Source organism: Glycine max, chromosome 20 (assembly GCF_000004515.6).
Source record: "Glycine max cultivar Williams 82 chromosome 20, Glycine_max_v4.0, whole genome shotgun sequence".
Lineage (NCBI taxonomy): Eukaryota > Viridiplantae > Streptophyta > Magnoliopsida > Fabales > Fabaceae > Glycine > Glycine max.
Window position 1 is genome coordinate 25,275,452 of NC_038256.2, and position 27,749 is coordinate 25,303,200.

A 27,749-nucleotide genomic window follows, 5' to 3' on the forward strand; every position below is an offset into this window, starting at 1 on the left:
ATAGATGTTAAGACCGACTGTATAAGGGTCACTCTCCCCCAAAGGAAATGTGTCTTTGCTTCCACTTTGCTAATTTTCTCTCACACTTGTTAATGATAGGATCCCACAACTGACATCGCCTTGGGTTTGTCCCAACAGGTATGCCCAAGTAAATGAATGGTATGGACAACAAGCTGCAGTTCATGTGTTTTGGGAGGCACACGGTCTCCCACTTTATCCACACAATCTTCTTTTCCTCAATTCCGCCACACCATAGGAATTTGTGTTGTATACTCACCAGCTTGTTCATCACTCTATTAGGAACCTTGAAAAATGAAAAGAAATAGATATGAATAGATGTTAAGACCGACTGTATAAGGGTCACTCTCCCCCAAAGGAAATGTGTCTTTGCTTCCACTTTGCTAATTTTCTCTCACACTTGTTAATGATAGGATCCCACAACTGACATCGCCTTGGGTTTGTCCCAACAGGTATGCCCAAGTAAATGAATGGTATGGACAACAAGCTGCAGTTCATGTGTTTTGCAGCATCATGCTTCCACTGATCTGGCATTCCAATTGCTTCAAAACAGTTTTTTGTAAAATTAAGTTTGAGGCCTGATACAAGTTCAAAGGTCCTCAAAATGGCTTTGATTACCTTAGCATTCTCCATTGATGCCTCATCGAAAAATGTTGTGTCATCAGCATATTGTAGGATGCTGATTTCCACATTATTTGAGCCCATTGAGAATCCTCTGAATAGATTCTTCTCCACTGCTTCTCTCATCAATCCATTTAGAGCTTCAACAACAATATTAAACAAAAGAGGCGCTAATGAATCCCCCTGCCTAAGTCCTCTTTGTGGAATGAATTCAACCGAGGGGCTTCCATTCACCAATACTGAAATAAGGGCAGATCTTAGGCATCCCTCAATCCATTGGATCCATTTGGAACAAAAGTCCATCCTCCTCAACATGTGTATCAAGAATTCTCATGAGAATGAATCATGTGCCTTTTCGTAGTCTACTTTGAACACCAGGCGTGATTTTTGACTTCTTTTAGCTTTTTCAACCACCTCATTTGCTATGATCACGCTATGCAGCAAATGTCTGCTTCCTATGAATGCAGATTGTCTTTCATCTATTATGAGTGATAGTACCTTCTTCAATCTTTTAGCTAACAACTTAGCCACAATCTTGTACATGTAGCCTATAGTGAAATAGGTCTGTAATCATTCAGGAGTTGTGGATCAGCCACTTTAGGAATTAGGGCTATAAAAGATGCATTGCATCCCTTTGGAAAAATTCCTTTAACATAGAATTCATCCAGAAACTAGAGAACATCAGGTTTGATTACTTGCCAAAACTTCTTAATAAACTTGAAGTTTAGTCCATCTAGGCCTGGAATTTTCTCACTCCCGCAATCCCATATAGCCTGTTTTATTTCATCCTCTTGGAAACGCCCCATCAACATATCATTGTGTTGTTGTCCGATGGTCTGAAAGTGGGTTCCATCCAGCCGAGGTCTACCTTGCTCAGATTCATGAAATCATTGCAAGAAGAACAATTTTACTGCCTCTTTCACTCTTCCCGATTCATCAATCCAGGATCCATCAATCATTAGTCCTTTCAAAGAGTTATTCCTGCGATTCGCATTCATCATCAAATGGAAGTAACGTGAGTTGCAATCGCCTTCTTTAATCCATCTTGATCTCGCCTTCTGCCTCAGTAGAGGCTCATGTGATTGGACAGCTAACCATATTGCTTCTTGTAGTGTCTTCCTGGTCAGCAATTCTTGGGGAGATAATTGTCTATCGATTGTATCTGCTTCCAGCTTGTTTAAATCAACCTCAATCTTCTTTAACTTCTTTTATTTTTTCTTTAAGCACAAAACCACCCCATCCCCATTGCTGATTGGAGGCCCAACAATCCTGAACAATTGTCTTGAATGACCTGTCATGGAACCAACAGTCAAGGATCTTGAAAGGTTTGGGACCCCAGTCTATATATTTAGACCTGAGCAGAATTGGGCAATGATCCCCTATCCAAGGTTTATTTTGTACTTCAAGGTCATTTAGCAAACCATTCAGGAGATACCAGAAATCTGTCCAGCTTGCTCTTGGCAGATCCATTCGGTCTGAACCATGTAAATTTTCTCTCCACCCATGGCACCTCTTCTACCTCCAAATCTTCAATCCACTCGTTGAACTCCTTGATGTTGCTTTCCTCCACCCCCTTCTGACAAGCACCCAATCTTTCAAATGGATTTCTAATGTTATTGAAATCTCCCAGTATGCACCATAGACCATCGGAGTTTAAGTTTTTCAGCTGCTTGACACTATCCCATAAGGTTCTCTTGTTTTGAATATCACATGGTGAATAGATGCTGACAATATGAACTTGTTGTGCCTCCTTAAGCCACTGTCCTACCAACAGTATGAAACCACTGCCAATGACCTTCCTCTCCAATTTGAAAGTTTTCTCACTCCATATACATAGAATCCCTCCTGCTGTATTAGATGCAGGTTGCACTTTCCAACTTACTTCAGGTTCCCCCCACAGTGCTTGACACATTGTCTTCTCAATTATCTCCTTTTTTGTCTCCTGAATACATATCATATCTATATACTCTTTCTTGACCATTCTCCTAATTGCTACCTATTTCACCCCCTTCCTAGCCCTCTAACATTGTATGTTATAACATTCATGGGGTAGTATTCCTATTTTCTGATCTCTCTGCCTCTTTCCTATCTCTTTCCCCCATTGCCCTTATCTTGCCAATAATTTTTCCCTGCTCTGACCCACATGTTGCCCCCAATTCTTTTGCCATATTCCATAGAGATGTTGCCTCTTCCCACTGGTCTTTGTGAATTTGCATTCTCAGCTTCATTATGTGTTGATGGTCCTTCCATGTGAACATTGGTATCACTGTTACCACTTCTGTCTTGGTCTTTGTCCACGTTGTGCTGCTGCTGTGAGCCCTTAATAGGTGGTTTTGTAAGTATGGCGGGATATTCATCATTTGCAGAACCCATCTTCATTTGCTTTTGGCATCTCCTATTTCGCAAGTATACCTGCCAGGCACGAATGGGTTCCTTTTTATTATTTTGTGGGCTGAGACCGGACTGTTGTGTTGCTTCTTCGGGGGTGTGGATAGAAAAGCCCAAACAATTTTTAAAACCCCCCTCAGCCACCCGTGGGTCACGTGGCTGTTTCCCATTCAAAATATGTGCCCCCGACACGTCATAGCACCTTCTCAAGTCATGGTTTCCGTTTTCGTGTATAACCTTCTCCCATTCTGTCGAGTTGATGTTCCCAACGTGCTGTGCCTAACCATTGTTGCGTGTTCCCTCATCTCGGAAGCTGTCAGCTGTCACCATCCACCTACGCTCCACCTGTTCTTCATTGCTACCCATTGTGGTATCTGCTCTGCTCCCTTTCTGACTGAAACGTTGTACCCACGAGCCACTGTTTTTACCATGTGGTCTTTCGTTTCCGTTTAGACCACTGGGTAATGTCGTGTTCCCTTAGATTGCATACCCGGCGTTGAGATTGGAGGTGGTCCTTTGCAGCGCGTGATTTACCGGCACCTCTTTGTCTTGCAGCTCATCTTCTTTCTCCAACGCGCATAGCATCTCCGGTACCGGAGTTTCGTTATCACTTTCGTCGGACTCGATTTCCTCCGATGATCCCCAAACACTCCTTCGTCGGAAGTTACATGTTCCGGTGCTATACCCATTTTCCTCCACTACATGTACTCCGTAAACCTCCCCACCTATTTGTACATTTACCGTGTGTTGGATTGCGGGCCTCCACGGCGTTTTGATGAGTACCCTTGTCCTGTCCATTCTCCGAACTTCTTCAACGTCGTCGTCCACCTCCACCATATCCCCAATAGCAGTCACAATCTTCTGAATTTGCGTCGTATCCCAAGCTAGCAGCGGAATACCCCAACACTGGACCCAAGTGAGCCTGTATCTTGTACGCAACCTCGGGCTCCATTTCTCTAGCGAATGAAACAAGGAAGCTCCACTCGTGATTTCTTCCTGGATCATTTGTTCTGCTCTGGCATTAGTGAGGTCAAGTAGCAGAACCAAATCATCCCCTATGTACTTCGGTGTTATTTCTGCACCGATATCCCATAGTAGGTCATCTTCAACTCTGTCAAACAGCGTGAGGTTTTTCAATCGCCCCACCCAAGCATTGCTGAACCACTTCTTCTCATCCATTGGGATGTCGAGGTGTACCGATGAGTGTGAACCTTCGCGACTGTAATGCTGGTTGTGTGGTGTCCACATTTGCCCTAAGTTCCTGTTGTTCCTCTCCACCACCGCTGCATACGAGACTGGATTCATTGTTTGCTGAGGTTGTCTTCGTCGATTTGCTTCATTATCGTGTCTCTCGTCAAACCCCTTTGCTTTGTCTTCTGGTGCTACTTTTCTCGCCATCTCTCTCCCATATTTTGGGATGTTGATGTACAACTCTAAACCACCAATGACGATATTGTCTAGCTGCCATTCTAAACTGTGCACATCATTCACCCCTTTACATCCCCCCACTTTTTGAACTTGTACCACAGGTCCTTCTCAGTTGCATCTTCTGGGAATCGCGTGAAGTAGAAGGATGAGATGTCATTCTGATCCCTTCAGTTTGCCCTATTAGAGCATTGTTGTTGTCCATCCCTGTTCCCGGCATAGTTCCGTCGGGGATCCTCTCTCGACCTCACTGTATCACTCTCTATAAACTTTCCTCTGTTCCTAACTCTAACCCACCCACTGTTTCTCTCTCTACTCATTCTCTCACTACTGGTGACGCACCACTATATTTAATGAGGGTTGTTCCATGATCAGTCTATTGGTTTACAGCGATACAAAATGAAGAATTGTAGGACCGGAGGGAGTATAATAACAATAATACAAAAGTTTATATGGAATCCCATAGGTTCTATGTCTTTCCTTCATGGAGGAGTATGTACTCAATCTTAAAGAAATAGGGAAATTGGGATGTATGCCATCTAGAGTACCGATTGAATAGAACCACAAAATTGGAAGTGAAGAAAGTCCACCAGGAGAATAGTCCCAATACCAAATATCAGTGGGGAGGCTAATTTATTTGTCCAACACTAGACCAAACATAGCTTATGCCGTTAGTGTGGTCAGTCAATTTATGCACGGTTCTCGTGAAAGGTACCTGCAGGCTGTTGATAGAATCTTCCAATATTTGAAGACAAGCCTAGGAAAAGGATTGTTGTTCAAGAGTGAGGGTACATTACCCTTGAAGGTATATGTAGATGCAAATTATGCTGGGTCAGTTGTAGATAAAGATCCAACTCTGAATACTGAATGGCTGCTCAATCTAGTAGTAGCAGAATTTCGAGCTATGACACATGGTATGCGTGAGAGGTTATGGATAAAGATTATTCTTGATAACCTTGAAGTAAAATATGAAGACATGCAAGGTTGATTTGCGATAACAATTCAGCTATTAGAATTGTTCATAATCCGGTCCAACATAACATGAATAAGTATAGTGACAAACACTTCATCAAAGAAAAGTGGTCTTATAGTCATAAGTCACAACACATGTTCCTACAGGATTCCAATTAGTAGATGTATTTACTAAGGAGCTCCCTACAACAAGATTTTATCTATTTATTGGAAAGTTGGAATGATTGATATTCATTTACCAACTTGAGAGGGAGTGTTTTAAATATTGTAGATATTTTAGGATATGAAAAATTATCCTTTTGTTTCGTGATATTTATCTTCTTTTATATTGTTTCCTTACTTCTCTTCATGGCCTCAATGTTAACCCTAGTGCTTGTATTAAAATGTATCGAATGTATCAAAATTCCTTTTCTTTCAACTACAAACATCCCTATTTGGGGCTTGCCATATGGAAGAAAGGGTTAGGCTCCACCATTAGTACAGAATATTTGTTAGGGAATATGGCAAAATTGCCACTCCCATGATAGATTTGTGAAAAAGGACAGTTTTTTTTCCAGATAGAATTTAAGGAATTGAAATCTGCTATATATAGCTATTTCAATTTTGGCAGTTCCAAAATTTCCAAACCATTTTTGTCTTCAGTGTCATTTTCGGTCTTAATATGGTGTTATGACTCTTTTTCCTAGCACATTATTCTTCATTTTTGAATTTCCTATTGCTGCAGGTTCTTGAAGAAGAGAAAAACCTTGGCCCGCATGATCGGTTGATCCATGTTTATCATTTCTTGAAAGACACAACTCAAAATCAGGTGTTTTCCTCTAAATCTGTCTAATATATTAATATTTTTTTCTTTCTAAAATTACTACCTTAAAATTTTTTCTAACATTTGTACTTTCTTTTCTTTTGTGTTGGTGTTTTTTGAAAACAGCAGCAAGTTCAGAACTTTGGACATCCTTTTTTATTGGTTATCCATGAGGGTGAGACATTAACTGAAGTCAAATTGCGAATACAGAAAAAGTTGCAAGTTCCAGATGAGGAGTTTTCAAAGGTAAATATTACTAACGTGATTGAATTATGTGCTCCTGCTTTAGGCATTTTGTTCCTGTTATGCCCATTTTAGTCATATCAAATAGACTAATAATTTCTTGAAGTTCTGTCTAGTTGACTTTTGAAACACTTCTGACTTAACAATATAATTTTAAGTGCAGATAGTCATTTTTCTGTGATATTGAAGCATGTTACATAGTGATATTTTGAAACATTATTGTGGCCTTTCCAAATAGGTATAAATATAATCTAAATTGTTATTGCAATATAAATACATAGTGGTATTTTGAAAAATTATTGTGTATAACTTTAGAACATACTTCATAGTGCATCAAATCAAAGTAAGACATACATAGGTTTGTATAATTACAAATATTTTCTACTTATTGAATTTTAAAATACTTCGTAAATGTTCCGATATTGTGTTTCTGCATTTCACCAAATCTTTTGGGTGGAAACATCTTATGGCTTTTCTAAAATATATTCTCTTGCTTGGTTCATCAGTGGAAGTTTGCATTTTTGTCATTTGGTCGTCCTGAGTACCTTCAAGATTCAGATATTGTTTCAGCTCGGTTTCAGGTCTGTCAATCTTCTGTCTTCTCTGTGATTTTACCTTTTGGTTGTGATTGGTTGATTGTTTGAGTTTGAGGCTGTCAATGTAACTTAAAAAAAAGTACCATTTTTGCAAAATTAAGTTATATTGTTTTATCTTTTAGAGGAGGGATATCTACGGTGCATGGGAGCAATATCTCGGACTGGAACACACTGACAATGCTTCAAAAAGGTCGAATGCTGCCAATCAGGTATAATATTATCATGAAACTAGCTCCTCATTTCTGAGGAATGGGTGGTGGGTGGGTTTGTTTGCCCTATCATGAAATGGGTATATTCACATGGTGGATGATGTCAGTGAGGAGGAAATTTATCACAGAATCTTTAAATTTTAAAATTTAAAATAAAAATATGTACTTAATAGAAAAGGAAGAGCTCATCTGAAATCATGATCTTGACGTGAATCCTATTTCATGATAGATCTTTGCTCCTAACTACCCTCCCCCCAAATGGCAATGGCAAAAATAGGTAGATGATTGTAATGTCACTGTAATTAATTTTATTGCGGGTTTCAGAAGCCTACAATGATTATTTCTTAATTTTGCAGAATCGTCACGAGAAGGCAGTAAAAATCTATGATTAGAGAAACGTTTCATCTTGACCAGTCATTTTAATGGCACCATATGCCAGCTGCACTTGAAGCGTTCTGAAGGAGAGAATGGAGAAGCTACCAATCTTCTAAAGGGTAGTCTGTTGAAAACCATAATTTTCTTAGCTGAGATGGTGGGGGGTGGTGTATAGCCTTCAATAGTGATTAAAACTCGTCTTTTGAGCAAACAAATCTTTGGTTGTTAGGAGGTTGAATTTGAAATTCCCTTGTCATTTGGTACATAACATTTTGGGGTTGGGTTTTGTATAGAAGGTATAGGAATGTAGGTATAGTTAAACTCTTTTCTATGGCCCATTTCACCATAGTGGGATCTTTATTTGCTTCAGTTGGTGAAGCTCCGCGAGGATGGGGAAATGTGTAATGTTTCTACAGGAGCTAACATGTAAATTTCCCTTGTGCCTTTCTTAACCTTGGTTTTGTTTACCGTACTTATTGGTGTTAAAGGAAAACATTATTTTTTCCTAATGTTTCTCATCGTAGAATAGCTTATCTCAATTACCTTTCCTTATTTTTGTTACCGTATGTATCGTCAATTACCTTTGATCATGCTGATTTGCTCTTGTGCTGCAAACAACCTCACCTGTGTTATATGCTTGAAATAAACGTCTGGTTGGAGTGTTTTAAGGTTTGAAGTTATTATTCAGAAATTAACTAAAGAATGACATTGTCGAATTTGGCACAAGTTTTAAAAAATATTTATGAACATTGTTGATTCTCGAATGTGATATTTTCATGTTTTCCGCTTGATTTTTATTCTCATGAATGGCAACTTGCGAGTAGGGTGCTTATTTATTTATTTAACTTTTTTTATATATATAGAAACGTTATCTTGTAACTCATCTATGAAAGGGGATGTTAATAGATTTGTTAAGAGTAAAACTAGGATTTGATCCATACAATATTTCTTTAGCTCCACACGGACTATCACACGGACTATTTTTATTATATAACTTATTTCTTTAGCTCCACACGGACTATCACACGGACTATTTTTATTATATAACTTATAAATATAAATCAATAATAAACATAAACAAAAAAAAATATTTTAAATTGAATAGATAAAATATTTTTTTCTTTAGTACGAAGGAAGATCAATCATGAAAGGAGGCTCTTCAAACTAATTAGTAGAAGTGAATAAAATAATTTTGACTTTGGTTTTCACCTAGCCTAATAATTTTTACTTTGATCCTACCCTAACACTAACCAATAGTAGTAGAATCTAATAATTTTCACTTTGGTCCTAACCTAATGTCTTCCAATCAAGAAAGGAGGTTAGGACAGTCCTAGCCTAACACTAACTAATAGAAGTGAATTCATAATTTTGACTTTTGGTCAGTCCTAACCTAGCTTCTTCCAATCATGAAAGGAGGCTAGGACGATCCTTGTCTAACACTGATAGTATAAGTGAATTCAATAATTATGATGAGTTTTAACCTTGTCCCTTCCTATCAGGAAAGAAGGCTAGCTTCTTCCAATTGGAAAAGGAGGTTAGGACTAAAGTCATTGATTGTATATTAGAAAGACGAGAAACATTGTAGGCAACTTTACATTTTCAATCAGTATAAAGAATGGTGCTACATAGTAGTATGAAGGAATGTTGCTACATGGTAGTATGAAGGAATGTTGCACGAATCCAACTGTTAAAAAAAAAGCTGTGAATGTTACACAAATTCCTTTTGACCCACACAACATTGAACCATCAGTGTTTCCTTTAACCCATTACCTATTAGGTGATGCGCATGGCACTGTGCGTAATTACCCAATACAGGGAATCACATACTAGCAACATTCGAGTGCTGCTAGGTGCACCTAGCATTTTTGCTGGTGCACCCAGCAAAATTTTTAAATGCCAAAAATGCCCCTGGGTTTTTTTTCCTTATAAAAGCTTCTTCTTTTTTTCCTGCGCTTCACAGCTGCCATTTTTGTTCGTTATTTTTCTCTGTTTTTGTGGTTCTCGTGTGGCATTGTCTCGGGTTCGTTGGTTCGTTGTGAACGGTTAGGTGCGGTGAAGGTGAAGGTGCGTTGCGGTGGTCGACGACGGCAAACGAGGTATGCAGAAGGTGGTGGCTATGTCGCGGATGTACGAATTACTTACGGATCAACTTGATCCGTAACAGTGACTTACGGATCAACTTGATTCGTAAGAAGAGTAACTATTTTTAAAGTGTGATGTTTTTTGAATTCAGTTTCCATTTTTAAAAAAAATTATTAATTTGTTTGTGTGTCCATTTTTTGTTTGCGTTGGTTAGATGGACGATGATGAGTGGATGTATGAAATAATGTTTGAACAAACGGATATGGATTATGAAAATGAAGAAGCATGTGGTGCGAATGAACCACATGTTGATTGTTCGGATGCGTTCAATACTTCTCAGGTTATAATTGATGTAAGCTCCATTGGAGCTTGTAGGCCTAGGATCTTCTTCATCAATGAATTCCTTTGCTTCTTGGAAGATGAATGGTAGCGGAATGGAGAAGGAAGAGAGAGAGGAGACGCCACTTCAAGGAGAAGATGAGTCTAGAAGAAGCTCACCACCATAGGAGGCCATGGTTAGGAGCTTGGAGGAAGAAGGAGATGAATGAAGGGAGAGGAAGAGAAGAGCACGAAATTTTGTGCTCTAAAAGAGCTCTGAAATCTGAAGTTTAATATTCAAATGATCAAAGTTAAAAAAATGCACACACATGACCTCTATTTATAGCCTAAGTGTCACACAAAATTGGAGGAAACTTTGAATTTCAATTCAAATTTCACTTGAATTTGAAATTGAATTTGTGGAGCCAAATTTTGGAGCCAAAATTTCACTAATTATGATTAGTGAATTTCAGTTATGGTTCAACCCACTAATCCAAAGTCAATTCCAAGATTCTCCACTAAGTGTGCTTAGGTGTCATGAGGCGTGTAAAGCATGAAAGACATGCACAAAGTGTGACTATATGATGTGGCAATGGGGTGTAGTAAGCAAATGCTCACCCTCCTCTAAAATTTAATTGGATTGGGCTTCTACCAATTCAATTAAATTTATTTCCCAACACACACATCAAATATTCACTTAGTGCATGTGAAATTACAAAACTACCCTTAATACAAAAACTAGTTTAGGTGCCCTAAAATACAAAGGCTGAAAAATGCTATATTTCTAGGGTACCCTACCTACATTATGGAGCCCTAAATACAAGGCCCAAAAATAATGAAATCCTAATCTAATATGTACAAAGATAAGTGGGCTCATACTTAGCCCATGGGCCCAAAATCCATCCTAAGGCTCATGAGAACCTTAGGGTCTTCTCTTGAATCTCTGGCCGAGTCTTCTTGGAGTCTTCTATCCAATGCCCTTAGGGGGGTAGGATTGCATCAATAATGTTAATGTTTGTCACAAATTTAATAAAATGAATACTGGTAGAAAACTTAAATTATGTGGATTGCTTTGTAGGCGTTTGAGTGCCGAGAAGATGTTTTGCGTTGGGCTCGATCCGTTGCTCATGAAAAACGGATTTGTGGCGGTGATTTTAAGGTCGGACACAAACATAGGTAGTAGAGGAAGGACTACGTTTGTGTTAATTGGCTGTGAAAGGAGTGGCGAGTATAGGTGTAGGAAAAAAGAATTTATCAAAAGAGACACTCGGACTAGGAAATGTGAGTGTCCCTTCAAGCTTCGTTGCAAGCCAGTGGTTGGAGGAGAAGGCTGGATGGTGAAGTTGACTTATGGAGTGCATAATCATGAATTGGCCAAGTCATTAGTTGGACATCCATATGCAGGGCGATTGACTAAAGCTGAAAAAACACTTATTACTGATATGACGAAGTCCATGGTGAAGCCAAGAAACATTCTGCTAACTCTGAAGGATCACAATGCCAATAGTTGTACGACCATTAAACAAATATACAATGCAAAAAGTGCATTCCGTTCTTCCATAAGAGGAAGTGATCTTGAAATGCAACATCTGATGAAGCTTCTTGAACATGATCATTATATTCATTGGCATAGAATAAAGGATGAAGACGTGGTTCGTGATATCTTTTGGTGTCACCCTGATGCAGTGAAGTTTGTCAACACATGTAATTTGGTGTTTTTGATAGACAACACCTACAAAACAAACCGGTACAGACTCCCACTGCTCGATTTTGTTGGGGTCACACCGACTGGGATGACATTCTCTGCCGATTTTGCATATGTGGAGGGTGAACGCATTAATAATTTGGTATGGGCTTTACAACGCTTCTGAGGCTTTTTTTTAAAGCGTGATGCCCTCCCTGGAGTTATTGTCACTGACAGAGACCAAGCATTGATGAATGCAGTGAAGGATGTATTCCTTGAATGCACAAATTTATTGTGCAGCTTTCACATAAACAAGAATGTGAAGGCCAAATGTAAATCACTAATTGCGCAAAAAAATGCTTGGGATTATGTCATGATTGCTAGGGATGTCTGACTGATTGTCCTTCAGAACAGCAGTTTGATGAATGCCTGAAGAAGTTCGAAATGGCTTGCACACCTTGGTCAATGTTTGTTGACTATGTCAAGGAAACATGGATAATACCACACAAGGAAAAATTTGTTTTTGCCTGGACTAATAAGGTGATGCACTTAGGAAACACAACAACAAACAGGTATGAAACTGTTCAATTATTTCTATTAATATTGACGAATTTATGGAATTGTATTATTGTATATGTTTATTTTTATTTGTGTATCTGAAATGTAGGGTTGAATATGCTCACTCGTCTTTAAAAAGACTGTTACAAAAATAGCATTGGAGACTTATGCAGTGTGAGGGATGCCATGAACAACATGATTACGTTGCAGCACACGGAGATTAAAACATCATTTGAAACAAGTACGCATGTCGTTGGACATGTGTTCAAAAAAACCTTATACAGGAGGCTTCTTGGAATGGTTTCAAGGTATGCTTTAAATCATATTGCTGCTGAATTAGAGCATGTTGACTATGCTGGCAAGAATCCCTCAAGTTGTGGTTGCGTGGTGAGAACCACGCTTGGTCTTCCTTGTGCTTGTGAGTTATCCAAATATGTTAGTGGTTGCATCCCACTAGATTCAATCCATATGTTCTGGAGGAGACTCAGTTTTTCTGACCAAGGGTTATCTGAGCCCGAGGTGAGCATCAAGGAAGTAATGGAAACAATATCCAAAAGATTCAAAGAACTTGATGTTTGTGGCAAGTTTACTCTGAAGATTAAACTTTGGGAAATTGCATACCCTAATCAGAATTCGATGTGTCCTCCTCCAGCAAAGGTTAACACAAAGGGAGCACCAAAGTAAGCTATGAGCAGGAACCCAAGGTCAACAAAGTGCGATCCATCTTACTGGGAGTATGTAGATGCCTTTGAATCTATGCAAAATAGCAATTCATCGGTGAGGCGTACTGCATCATCCTTTGAGCAACCGAATCGAAGAAAGATGATGCCCATGTTGGACCAGTTTCAGCCATTTATGCACGACTTCATTGATAAGATTGTTGATGTCAAAGCTGATGGTAACTGTGGATATCGGTCTGTTGCCTGTTTATTAGGTATGGGTCAAGACTCTTGGTCGGTGGTCCGCAACCATCTCCTTAAAGAACTTTCCAAATTCTCAGTAGACTATATCAAGCTCTTTGGTGGCACAGAGAGATTTGAGGAATTAAGGATGTCACTACTTGTTGATGGGTTAACCAAGGTATGTAATTTATGTATTTGATTTTTAAGACTTTACTTTGAAATTAAGTTTGACGTGTATATTTGTTTCATTCAGGTGACTATGGATAAGTGGATGGATATAACAAACATGGGACATGTCATTGCATCAAGGTATAACGTAATCGTTGTATCCTTGTCTAAGAAACAAAGCACGACATTCTTTCCTCTTAGAAGTCAACCGCTGGTAAATTCTTTATTGCATCATATAATTTGTATCGGTCATGTGTATGACAATCATTTTGTTGAGGTACATTGTAGATATTAAGTGTTTTTTTATAATTATGCAATAAGTTTTGTAGGATTGAGTTAACACTTTTTTCGCATGTACAACAGGTTTATTTAAAAGAACATTGTCCCTTACCGTCTGTAGCATTGTTATGGTCTAGCAATTGTCATCCGCAGGCGAAGTCGTGGCCAAATCCATATATTTGCAGAATGCAGCATTACAAGAGCTTCGTGATGTTCAAGAGAGACTATGTTGACATAAATGATGATTGAACATGTAATTTATAATGACTAATCGTTTTGAATTGGATATTCACATTTATGTGTCTTTGTATATTTGTTATGTCCACAACAAAATTATTACTTAATTCTAAAAAAACATGTATGATATATCGTTGTCTGAGTTGACAACACATTGTGAAACAACGTGTATGATAAATTTTTGTCTGCATTAACATAAAGCGCGTGAAAGGACCTTGCACAGCATGACTACCCATGCAGATCTGATGCAAGCTAAAGCATGTCACGTCATTGGTGTAGTTGACAACACATACAAAAAGCATGTGCATGCGTATTTTTAATCTTTATAAAATGCAACACTGATATTAAAACTCATCTATATATATGAAACAACCTAACACTGTAAAAAACCACAAGTTTCAGTCGTAACCCAACTCTTACAAAAAAACTATGGCATTCTTGGGAGAGACAAGCAGTCAGACAGTTGTGAACTCCACATTAGGTTTTATTTTTCCAAATGAATCTATTGTTCACAACGACAGTGGTGTTTCCTTTCAAGCTTCCACTCCAGTTTCCATTCGAGTACCTAACAGGTGTGATTTTGAAACGTTAAAAACTAGAATACACAATACCCTTAAGCTAACCGACAAGCAATTTTTGGATGAAATTTACTACCGGTAGCCTTTCACATATGCAGGTAATCAATTTCGGTTTCAATGTATGTAACTAAAAGATGATGCTGATGTTAACATAATGTTAATGTGTAATCATGAATTTTTGTTTGTTGGTCCGTTTGAGTTATTATGTAGCATTGCTAGAACCCCAGATGGTATTTTAAACTTACTTCAAGCTACTATGACCCTTACTCATGATGCCCTGCTATATTTTTTTTTTTGCTCAGCAAAAATAATAAAGTATATTAATTGAGTACCAGAGGTACTAGGAATACATATTGCAGTCCAAATTTGGTCCCATGACAATTGGCATATTCATTAGACCAAGAATATGAACTATATATAGAGTATTACAGAAATCCTTAGTACTAGAAAAATGCTGTAGTATTCTATCCTACTCTATTGAGAAACCCTGCTCTAACATTGGAAGACCAGTAGTTATAGTGGGTGTTGAAATCCTTTTCCAATTTTGTAAGCCATGTCCATAATAAGAAAATTGCATCATCTAGGATTCTGTTAGCATTGAGTGAACCATTGGAGAAGATAATGCCATTTCTTTGCTTCCAAATGGTCCATGTCAGTGCCAACCACCACCATTTCCATCTGGTAGACCTCATTCCCTCTGTCACTTCGTGTATGTGTTGGAGGAAATGTTGTCTTGGGTGATTTGGGAAGGCACTAGACAGATCTACCCAAGACAAGGATTCCCACCATACTGGAATTATCTTGTGACAGTGAAAAAATAGATGACCTGCGCTTTCCTCCACCTCGCTGCAGAATGGGCATGTTGCATCTTCAACCTGAATCTATCGTGTTCGCAAGTTTGCTCTAGTTGGTAGTCTATCTCTAATTAACCTCCACACAAATATAACAATCTTAGGCGGCAGCTTAAGCTTCCATAGCTCCTTAAATGCTCCATCCTGTTGGTGTTCAACTATTTCCCCCCTCAACACATAATTAGCAGATTTTGCCGTGTATTGCCCACTCGGTTCTGCCTTCCACTCCCACTTATCACCTATGTGCGGCTGAATTGGGTGATGTGCAACCTCCGATAGGAATGAAACCGCCATCTCTATTTCATTATCAAACAATGGTCTTCTCCACCTAAAATCCTATTCCCACCCCACGTCTTTGAAGGCCCCCATGTGTTGAATACTCTGGTTTTGCTGTGTAGAGATACTAAACAGCCTAGGGTATCTTGCAAGTAACGTGTCCTCTTCACCCATCCATCTATCCTCCCAAAATTTAAACTTGTCCCCACTTCCAACCCTCCATGATGTTGTAGAATTCATTATGTGTTCGTATTGTGGGTGATTAAACATAAGCTTTAAATCCCTCCACCATGCTGATTCACCCCTTCCTGAAGTTACTTCACTTAAACCCCTTCAACCCTCATATTTTGAGACCAATACATTAGCCCATAGCTCCTCCTGGCTCTGAAATAAACTTCATCTCCATTTGCCCAATAGTGACACGTTAAAAGAATTAATGTCTTTGACTCCCAGCCACTCAGCTTCTTTTGGCAAGCACATTGTTTCCCATTTTACCCAAGCTATTTTACTTTGCTCATGATCCCCACCCCATAGGAGCCTTCTCTGTATTCTCCCTAGCTTGTCCACCACCTTCTTAGGCACCCTGAAAAAAGATAAAAAGTAAATAGGAATGGACGTTAGCATTGACTTTATGAGAGTCACTCTCCCCCCAAATGACAAGTGTCTCTGCTTCCATTTTGCTAACTTTCTCTCACACTTAGATATGATAGGGTCCCATGTCTGAGATGATCTCGGATTTGCTCCAATAGGAACACCAAGGTATGTGAAAGGGAATGTCAATGAACTACAATTGAGGTATTCAGCGGCAACATTTTCCCACCCATCTGACACTCCAAAAGCACCAAACCCACTTTTAGCAAAGTTGATTTTGAGGCCTGATACAAGTTCAAAAGCCCTCAACATTGCTTTGATTGCTCTAACATTTTCCATCGATGCCTCCCCAAAAAAGATTATGTCATTCGCATACTGAAGCAGGCTAATTTTCACCTTGTTTTTACCACATAGAAATCCCCTAAACAGCCCCTTCTCAATAGCTTGGGACATCATTCCACTAAGTGCCTCTGCCACCATATTGAAGAGGAGAAGAGATAATGAATCTCCTTGTCTAAGCCCTTTCTGAGGTAAGAACTGTGCCGAAGGGCTACCATTCACCAAAACTGAAATGGATGTTGATGTCAGACAACCCTCCATCCATTGGATCCATTTCGAACAGAAGCCCATTCTTTTCAACATATAAATTAGGAATCCCCAACACAATGAGTCATACGCCTTCTCATAGTCCACTTTGAACACCAGACATGGTTTTTGGCATCTTTTGGCTTCGTCAACCACTTCATTTGCAATCATCACATTATGTAGCATGTGCCTGCCTTCTATGAATGTTGATTGCCTTTCATGTATGATAAAAGGCATAACCTTCTTCAATCTGTTTGCAAGTATCTTCGCAACTATCTTGTATGTGCATCCTATCAATGATATAGGTCTGTAATCACTCAACATTTGAGGGTCCGGCACCTTGGGGATCAGGGCTATGAAAGATGCATTCAACCCTTTTGGAAAAATTCTGTTGACATGGAATTCATCCAAGAATCGAAGGATGTCAGGCTTGATGCTATTCCAAAATTGCTTGATGAATTTGAAATTTAATCCATCCGGCCCCGGGCTCTTGTCACTCCCACACTCCCATACAGCTCTTTTTACCTCCTCCTCTAGAAAACACCCCACCAGAGTATCATTTTGCTGACTACAATAGTCTGGAAGCGCAACCCATCCAATGTAGGTCTTTTAATGTCAGTTTCTTGAAACCGCCGTTCAAAGAACAACCTGACTACCTCTTTGACTACCACTAGTTCCTCCGACCACACCCCATCAATCATCAGCCCGTTCAGGCAATTATTTCTTCGACTGGCATTTATCAGTAGGTGGAAATATCTAGAGTTATAGTCACCTTCTTTGATCCATCTGGACCTCGCTTTCTGCCTTAGTAACGACTCATGTGATTGAGCCGCCACCCATAGATCCTCCTGAAGCTGCTTCCTTATCATCAACTCCGAGTGGGATAATTGCCTGTCCTCTGTGGCTTCTTCCAACTTATTTAAATCTTCTTGAATCTTCATGTATTTCTTAGAAGTATCCCCGAATTGCTCTTTGTTCCCCTGCTATATTACAATGGGAGGTGAAACATGTCACACCAAAATGAGTTTGTTGGTTACTCGTTCACAGGAAAAAATCCCAAAAAGTTTGACATTCCCATCGGATGTACCATGGATGAACTGAAGGATTTGATCAAGCAAGTTGCGCTTACTGGGATTCCCCCTTATGGTATTGATGAAACACAAATGGTAAGACGATTGTTTTTTTGGAAACCAAGTCACCATGAGTATTCAGAAAAAAGTTATAAAATTTGAAATAATTGAACTCAAAACCAATGATGACGTGATGAAGGTGTTGATTAAGTCTAACTACTGGAAAAAGATTGGGCCAATAAAAATTTTAGCTATTTTCAGTAAACTTGTACCGGAAATGGAAGACAAGTTGTCCTTATCGCAAAATTAGCATGAGTTAGTTGTAGTATTTGATGCAAATTTAATTTCGTTCGACTATGTTGAAGTTAATGTACTGTTTGAATTCATGTATCGCATAATTGTTTTTTTTTTTTTTTTGGAAATGGAAGATGAGTTGTCGTTCTCTGTTAAATTTGATTTTATTTTAAATATAAAAAAAATAACTACAACAACCGAAAAAATAACAATTAATTATTTAAACTCGAGTAGTTCATTTTTTTTACAGAAACTACTATAAAATTAAAATTTAATTAAAATACATTTTGTCATCAATTAAAAATAATTTAATATTGAACTAATTAATAATATTTAACAAAGTACATTTAACTGTGATGCAAAATATGGAAATGAAGAAAATAACTAAATTATATGAGTCAATTATTAATTTAATATGCTTTATAATTCTTCAAATGAGAAGGTTTTATTTTTTAGTCTCTCAAATTAGAAGGCTTTATTTTTTAGTCTCCTAAAATAAAATATAAATGTTACGCCTAACTATAAAATTATAAAATATAAATACGGATTTTTATCTGAGGAGAGAAATTAAAAAAAAATATTTTTTTAATTTGACAGAATAAAATTATAAAAAAAAAATTTAATTAGAATTTTTTTAAGCATGTGTGTCCATGTTTTCAACTTCTTTATTTCAATTTCCATTTTTTGTTTAATTTATTCTTTTCTACACCCTTTCCACAAATAATTCAAAATTAGATTCATTAAATTAGTTGTAAGACTCAAGATTTTGTGGTTCTTAATAAATTTAATCCAATGAAAAAGTTGTGTTATAACATTTTCTAACTAGAAATATCTACTTTTTACTCTTTAAACATCTTAAATAAATCTCACTACAACCCATCATTATTTTTACTCTTAACAACTTGAACAAATTACCACTCTTAACAAATTACTCTTACGCATAATTATAAAATTATAAAATATAAATACGGATTTTAGGCCTCTCCCTTTCACAAAAAAAGAAAATAATTTTATTTCAACACACTACTAATAAAATAATACATGTAGTGTAAAAGATATCCTATATTGTTATTTTATTCAGAAACTTCATATATATATATATATATATATATATAATAAATTTATTAATTTTTATAATAATTATATTTAAAGTTATATTAAAAATTACTTTTTATTAGTTGGTAAACTAAGTTAACTAGACCATTTTAATAACACGCGTGTATATAGACACAAATGTAAAATATGAGATAACATTCTAGGTTTTTAATTTGATAGAATAAAATTATAAAATTTTATAAGCTAGATTAGGCAAAGGGAATACACAATCAATGGAAATAAATAAAACTAACATTACTAATGGAAATAAATAAAACAAACATTACTAATGAAATGGGTTCAAGTACAATATCTGTATATACATCGAATATCAATATAAAATATGTAAATAAATTACGTCTGATCCGTGCGCCGCCTGCGTCGAGACCTAACATATACTAGCTGATCCTGTGTGATACTCCTGGCCATCCTGAGGCATTCTTCGATATCCTCATGTGTCGATGAGCCTCAGAATAATTAAGAATGGGGGGTTGAATTAATTATTCCTAAACCTTTACTAATTAAAAAATTACTCTTCTAAGGCTTTTACTAAGTTGTTAAGAGAATAAGGAGTAGAAGAGAAGCTTAACAGAAAGTAAAAGCGGAAATTAAATGCACAGTGGAAAGTAAAAGAGTAGGGAAGAAAGAGACAAACACACAAGAGTTTTTATACTGGTTCGCCAATAACCCGTGTCTACATCCAGTCCCCAAGCGACTTGCGGTCCTTGAGATTTCTTTCAACCTTGTAAAAATCCTTTTACAAGCAAAGATCCACAAGGGATGTACCCTCCCTTGTTCTCTTTGAACCTAGTGGATGTACCCTCCACTAGAACTGATCCACAAGAGATGTACCCTCTCTTGTTCTCAGTCAACAACCCAAGTAGATGTACCCTCTACTTGTAGCACAAAGGATGTACCCTCCAATGTGTTAAGACAAAGTTCTCAGGCGGTTAAACCTTTGAAACTTTGTGAATGGGGATACAAAAGAATTCTCAGGCGGTTAGTCCTTTGAAATCTTTTGTATAAGGGAAAGGGAAGAATCAAAAGAATTCTTAGACTGTGTCGTTTTGAATTCTTTGACAAGGGAGAAGGGAGACACAAAAGAATTCAGGCGGTTAGTCCTTCGTTCTTTTATGTGAAAGAATGTGACTCTTCACATTTGAATTTGAATTTCAGCGTTCAAAGGCACTGGTAATCGATTACCAAAAAATTGTAATCGATTACAGCCTTTTGAAATTAATTGGAACATTGTAAATTCAGTTTGAAAACTTTTTCAAATCCATTTTGCTACTGGTAATCGATTACAACAATCTGGTAATCAATTACCAGAGAGTAAAAACTCTTTGGTAAACATGTTTTGAGAAAAACCATGTGCTACTCAATTTTTGAGAAAACCTTTTCATACTTATCTTGATTAAGCCTTCTCTTGATTCTTGAATCTTGAGTCTTGAATCTTGAAGTGTTCTTGATTCTTGATTCTTGAATTCAACTTTCCTCTTGAATCTTGAAGTGTTCTTGATTCTATCTTGAACATCTTGAACTTATTCTTTGATTGACCTTTGAGCTTTTTGTCATCACCTTTGTCATCATCTTTTGTTGTCATCTTTGTTATCATCAAAACATCTTTGAATCACTCTTGATTCACCATGAAGCTTTGCTTCTACAACTTCAACTCAGGATGCTCCTGAATTGAAGTATAAAGGAACACAAAATTCGTTAAAATCATCATTTAAAGGAAAACTAATTTCAATCATAAAGTATAATTAACAAGTAACTAAAAATAAATATTATAAATACCTCTCTCGTCCATATGTTGCAAGCAACGTGATCCGCATACTGGATCAGCACGGATGGGTTGCTCGGACCACCCGGAAATCCCTCATGCTCATCCTCATCAGCTTGCACCTGTGTCTGCAGGAATGTCTGCCCCAGTGTCCTCTACATCAGCTGGTGCCATCGGGTCATCCGAAAATAAGTCATCCTCTACATCTGGTGCAGGGACCACTGGCTCATTATGCGCCACAGTCACAGGTACTCGCTGCCTCCGTGCGGATGTTGTAGGTCATCGACGCTGCGGAGCCTTATCAGAATCATCACGATCTAATCCTCTAGCAGTAATGTGACCTAAGGCACGACCTAATCCTCTGGTCCTAACCATGATCTGCAAATCAGTACTGCAAATTCCATCACTGATTTCATTCACTCAAATTTCATTGGTCTAACGCAAATTTCATCGACTCAAAGACATGCAAGTTATCAGGATTTCATTGGCTGTAGGGCTGTCATTCAGTCTATTATTTATTTGCAAAGTTGTCGGCATTACATTTATGTATTTGAAAAGTTTAGTTTAAATGTGTATTTTTTAGAAATTTTAGACAATTAAAAATCTATCAAACCAACCAGAATATATGCCATTCCTCGTACATTTATAATACTACATGTATTAGAGGTATGCACCATATTCACCAAGCAGAATATATGCCATTCCTCTTACAATTGGTAGTGGCTCAGTTCCTAGGGTTTCCTTTGAGAGGAACAATTCTTGAGTTTGCAAGTACGTGGTATATATGGTCCTATGCCACCTAGTTCCATTTTCCTAAGCAAGAAAGAAAGAAAGTACCAATGGTGGGGGAGAGGTCATTGATGGAGTTAGAGTTGGAGATGAAGCTGAGAAGAAGACTACTCTTGCCAACACCAAAATCACCAATCAACAAAACCTTAAAGTAGTAATCGTAGTTGCTACTTTCAACTTTTGAAGCAGAACCCATGTTTTCTTTCTTTCTTTTTGTAGCTTCCAAACTGACCAAGGTTTTTTAAGTTAAGGTTTTTTAAGTTTCTCTCTAAATTTAAAACTCTTTAAAATATGGTTTTTTTTTTACAGATTTAAAATGTATTTTTTTAGCATGGACAATGACTGATTTTTTATCCTAGATTAAATAAATATTTCGATATTCTTAACTAATTTTTTTCCTCTAATATTATTTACCTATAATTGAGGGCAATCAGATAAATATGAAGGCATACTTACATGTGACTATAGCTTTGGTTAGCTTCTTTATACTGTTTTCAGGTATGAATAAATCTAACCAGGAATGCATTTCACATGGATAAGGATTTGTAACAGATTTTGGGTACCCATGGTACCATGATAATATATATTTTGTTTGCTTTTTTTATATATATAAAAATATCTATTTATCCACATTTCACTAAAAATGTTTTATGCAGACATGTTTGTCCTAATCATGTTACTTTTGAACTTAATTTGCTGAGGTTGTCTGGGTGTTTGAATCAGTTTTTCGATACAACATTCAGTTCTAAGTGGCAATTACAAAAAAGGCAATTACATATTTGCATTAAATCAAATTGAAACAATTGATATTCTCCAAAATGACACTATTTATCAAATATTTAGCATACATTCAGAGGTGATCCTAATAACCAAAATTCCTAATTTAAAAAACAAAACTCACAATGTATCAAATATTTGAAATTTTTTAAAATGAAGATGTGAGTCTTACGGATCAAGTTGATCCATAAACTATCTTTGAGTAGTTTACGGATTAAGTTGATCCGTAAGCATCTTTCGGATCAACTTGATCCGTAACATGCTTACGGATCAACTTGATCCGTAACACTCACATCTCCACTTTCAGATCAGCATTCTACACTATCGCCGGCAACAATGGTGGAAATGATAGGGTCACGACGCATACCTCGACGGTGGACAATGACGAAGCTCCCTCGACAGTGGAAAGCGGCGTTGCTCTTCGTGGAAGCCTCCTCAATGCACCACGACAACCTCCTATTCACGGCAACAATGGTGGCAAGATCCTCAACGAAGAAGAAGAAGAACCTCTTCCCGCAACCTCCTCTTAACGGCAATGAAGAAGAAGAAAACGGAAACGGTCGGTGACGTGAGAGAGTCTCGCGTTAATGCAGGAAGAAGAAGCAAAAAGCCTGTGAGGAAGAACAGAAGAAAACCGCAGGAAGAAGAAAAGGAAACACAGGCAGGGCGGGAGAGAGAGAGAGTCTCGGGTTAATTTTTAAAAAAATAAGTGAGGGGTATTATGGCCTTTTCACTACAAGTGCTGGGTGCACCTAGCAGCACTCCAACATTCGCAGCTTCATAAGCTCTATGTTGAACCATCCTAATAATTGACGACCCATTAGAAGTGGTCGTGTATCTTGATTCATCACACTGGTGGCACAAAGGATAGAGGGAAGCATTCAACATGACTCATCTTGAAAAAAATTAGTATTCTTTTGAACTTAGGATGGAAATCAAACAAAATTAATGATAATGTTTCCATATCCCGACTACAAAATATTAGGTTTGCTATACTTTTTTACGATTTTTTTAGTATATAACATCTGGGTGTAAGATGGAAATTTAAGAATGGAAGTTTAAGATAAAGAATATTATATATTGAATTAAAACTAAGATAATCATGTTAAAAGTATATAGTAATTGAGAAATATAGTTGACTTGGAAATGAAATAGTATTGTCAACGTATAGGGCCGAAAATGATGGTTTTGATGCGCAAGTTGAGGGGAAAGAAAATATTGAAGTGGTTTGATCAGGGTGGGATTTTTTCAAAAATTTCTTTAGGGAAAAAATAGAAGGGATGGAAAGGAAGGATATTCTTCTTTTGCCCTTTACTTAAAAGCTTAAATACACCATCCAAGTGCATTGTTCATTTGCATTTTTCACGCGTTTGTTCCTCTCCTCCTTCTCCTCTGCGAAGCTCTCGTTCTCTCGTGATGTGTTTTGAATCAGTGGCTCCTCCGCATACGTAGTTTCTCCTCCGCGTGTCTCCCTCCTTTATTGCCGTGAGTAGTGTTGCATCGTCGATGGTGAGTTTTTATTTTTTGGACTCTGTATGCACAATACGGATTGACAATCTATATGGATCATAATGGAACGATGACCTCAGCCTCCAACAAACCCGTGAATGGTGTAATAACAAAACGAAACAGGAATGAACCAATAAGAAGAAAGAAAAGGTAAATTGGGAATTAATGAAAAAGACTGAGTATAGAAGAAATTTGTCTGGTGCATAAAGCAAAGACCACATTTTGATTGGTTTGGTTTCCTATTTGCTGCCTTAAGATGTTGAAAAAACATCAACGCCAGAGCAGAGAATGGGAGAAGTTGAGAGCTTTGTGCTAGAATCAGGAAAGAACTAAAGTTTGTACCAATAGAAAATAATTCTTACCTTGAAAATAAAAGGAAATAAAAAAGAATAGATAGGGGATAAGGTTATCGAAGTCAAGGTCCAACCATTCAAAAATATAATTTCAATGGCGCATTTGATCAAACAACATTGGTAAATCGCAAATTTGGTTCCCCTGGGAACCATTACTCACATGGCAGAATGAAAATTAGACACAAATCATATGTTAGCACAATCTCCATATCCCATCAACCATATCAAGATAAAATATTCCAATGTTTAGAAAAGTGGAAAATAAGCTACAATAAAAAAAAACTTCAGAAACAGGAAATGAAATTCGGTGTAGCCTTGAAGAGTGAATAACATTAACATTATCGAATAAAACACATTAAGCAAAAAAATAAAATTCATTGTTGCTTTGTCAGGAACCATATAGAGTGCTAAAGAAGGATCACTTTCCACACACCAGGGTCAATGAGGCAAGGAAAATTTCAGAAGGAGCAATCACTTGGTTGACTGCTGAGGAATTGCTCAGCGTAGGATAGGTTGGCGATAGTCATTAAATAGCGATCGGGATTGTCAAAAATAAAAAATGAGATGAATTAAGAAGACAATTACAAAAAGAAGGGGAGGTGAGAAAGTTGAAGATTAAGACAAAGAGGAAAAAGACGTGAAAGGGAGAAAGATATTAACCTTTGTCATCCATCATGCGACACCACCATCTTTAGCAGGGATCCTCTACAAACTGACAATCTCTTTAACATCGGTTCATGTGGAATCGATTTCATAACTTCTATTTTTTTTTATATTTTTCATAACGTGATTTAAAAAAATATATATATTATGAGTTATTTCTTTTAAATTGTTGAAACTGAAAATAATTTTTAGTTTGAGAAGAATTTGTATTATTTTTGTTATTTCTTTTAATTTTATTTATAGTTTAAAATGAAATAAAAATGATTTAAAAGAAAGTGTTGTTAAAAAATAATTTTAAGATAATACTTCTACTAAATTATTTCATTGCTTATTCCTATGTATTTTCATATTCATAATGTTTTGAGTAATGATATTTTTTATTTTTGTAGATTATAATATGTTTTACATAGATTTTTCTCAATGATTTATGAGTCTATTGTCCAATACAAAAAAAATAAACTTATATAAAAACTTTAATATAAAATAGATCTATAAATAAGTTAATAGACTAAATTAAACTTAAATGAAACTTAAAAATAAAATCTATAGCATATAATACAACTTTTTAAAGTAATTTCTTTCATATTCATAATTTTATTGTGTGTCTATCTCTTTTAAATCACTTGTTTATTTTTATTTTCATCTTTAAATTAAATTTTAATATTTTTATAGTTAAAAATAAACTTATATAAAAATTTTAATTATTCATTATAAAATCAAAATATAATTTATTTATTTAAATATATGTTTGTTTATTATGACTTATTAAAAATATTTATTTATTATATTTTTAAATTAAATATAAACATTTAGCTTATTAAAAATAAGTAAAAAAATAGAAATGGTAATAAAAAGAAAAAAAGAATCTAAAAAATGAGCAAAAGAAGATAAAAAAATATAGCAACAAGTTGAATTGAACTAAAATATTTAAATTATAAAATATATATAAAATCACCAACAATAGAATAAAATATTTAAATTTGAAACAATAAACAAAAATTTGAAAATACAAAGAATACGACATAAATTTAATGTTGTTGGCTTGAGCCTACACGGTGAAGGAATATTTTGTTTGAATGACCTGGGACGTGACACACGGAACATTGCTTTGGTTGACCTGATTCTCGAATACCGATTTAGGTGTGTATAAGAGAGGACACATAATGACCCTTAAAATTTCTTTTCTTGTTTGGATTGGGGCAAATCATTGATGGTCAATACACTTAATTGCACAATTCTAGAAACAATCATTTGTATATGTTGGAGACACTTTCCAATGTATATACAAAGATGTATGTAGTTCCTGTACTCATGGTGAGCATGCTCACAACCATCAACAACATGAGAATAAGGCATGCATAATTTCTAGAATTTGCTAGTCACACCACGTTTCTTCCAACTTTATCGTGAAATCTCCAATAGGTTGAACCTCTCTAGGGTTTATTGTCTACTGGACCAAGAACTATGTGTCATGTCAATGGAACTCAAGAGCAATGTGAGCCTTTGCCTTTCTTCGTACGACTTCGATGGCTTTGTTAAGTACTTGCGTATAAACTTGGCCAGATGCAAATCTTGCTATGGCTTCTCTCCCTCTATTGTTGAACCATGCATTACACTTTAGAAATTTTGATTTTACAAGCACACTTATTAACAGATTTCTTGATTTCTTGAGTATCGAGTTAATCAACTCAACAAAATTGGTGGTCATGTGCACGTATTTTCGGCCACCATCCAATGTGAGAGTCCATTTTTCTTGTGGAATCTTGTAAGGCCAATTAATTGTTCGATGAACATCTGCCTCCTCCCTCAGAATGTTGTAGTAGCAATTGAACGTAGGATACACTACTAAAAAAACACTCTTTTACGATGCACTTCTTAAAAAATGAACTGGTGGCATTTTTGTAATTATCGAACTAAAAAAAGCTTGTACGACACACATTCTAAGACGATTATTGAAAACTGCCTTAGAATGTGTGTTGGTCATAAAAATTACGACGAGTTTTATCAAAACAATCGTTATCTTAGGGGGTCTTATCCACATGCTGTGGTGTCCCTTGGCATTCACGGTCTTCTTATCCACACGCACAACCCCTCAACCTCGAAAAATGAGCAGAAGCAGCGATGAAACTGCGGTGACTGAAGAAGACCAAGGGCCGCGGGTTCGGGCAGGACACTGACGCCAACTGCAACACTCGCCTCTCCGGCACCGACTTCGACTCTCTAACCACCGATGGTGGCCCTAGCCCTTAGAGATGTTAGTAATCCCTTTTCCCTCCTTCCTCTTAGGGTTAGGATTTTGCCTCTTTTTTTATTATTTAATTTAATAACTATAATATTGAATGGGAAACGAGTGTAAGCGAGAGGAGAATGATAATGATGGTGTCTCTCTCTGTGCCTTTTGGGAAGGTCACCTCCTCCAGAAGAAGGTGGTTTGAGGGTTTGTTGCAAAGCGAAGAGTTATTGTAGTCGTTCGTGGCGGCGTGAAGCGGGGACCCAAGTGCTCTTGATGTGGGTTTGGCAATCGAAGTCGCGGCTCTTGCAGCACGTCCTGCACCGCATATGAGGGCAATCTTTCTTGGCTTGGTTCCCGCAGTCCTGACAGCTAATCCCTCCTCCTACTACGCTACCAAGCATGAACCTGGATCTCGACCACGACTG

At 37.0% G+C, this 27,749-nt stretch overlaps 1 protein-coding gene across 8 annotated transcripts in view; it reads left to right on the plus strand.

Annotated features, from left to right (window-relative positions):
- The window catches only part of LOC100337655 (ubiquitin specific protease 12), a 68,053-nt gene extending 59,895 nt beyond the window's left edge, over positions 1–8,158 (plus strand). For 6 of the 8 annotated variants that reach the window (XM_014772213.2, XM_041013024.1, XM_041013026.1 and 3 more), the window contains 5 exons: positions 6,149–6,232; positions 6,353–6,472; positions 6,976–7,050; positions 7,188–7,274; positions 7,631–8,158. In XM_014772213.2, the coding sequence (XP_014627699.1) occupies positions 6,149–6,232; positions 6,353–6,472; positions 6,976–7,050; positions 7,188–7,274; positions 7,631–7,666 (402 nt within the window). In that variant the 3' untranslated portion in view covers positions 7,667–8,158. The remainder of the gene's footprint in view (positions 1–6,148; positions 6,233–6,352; positions 6,473–6,975; positions 7,051–7,187; positions 7,275–7,630) is intronic. The other 2 variants (XM_006605237.3, NM_001251679.1) reach the window with 2 other exon arrangements.
- Positions 8,159–27,749: the final 19,591 nt, after the last annotated feature.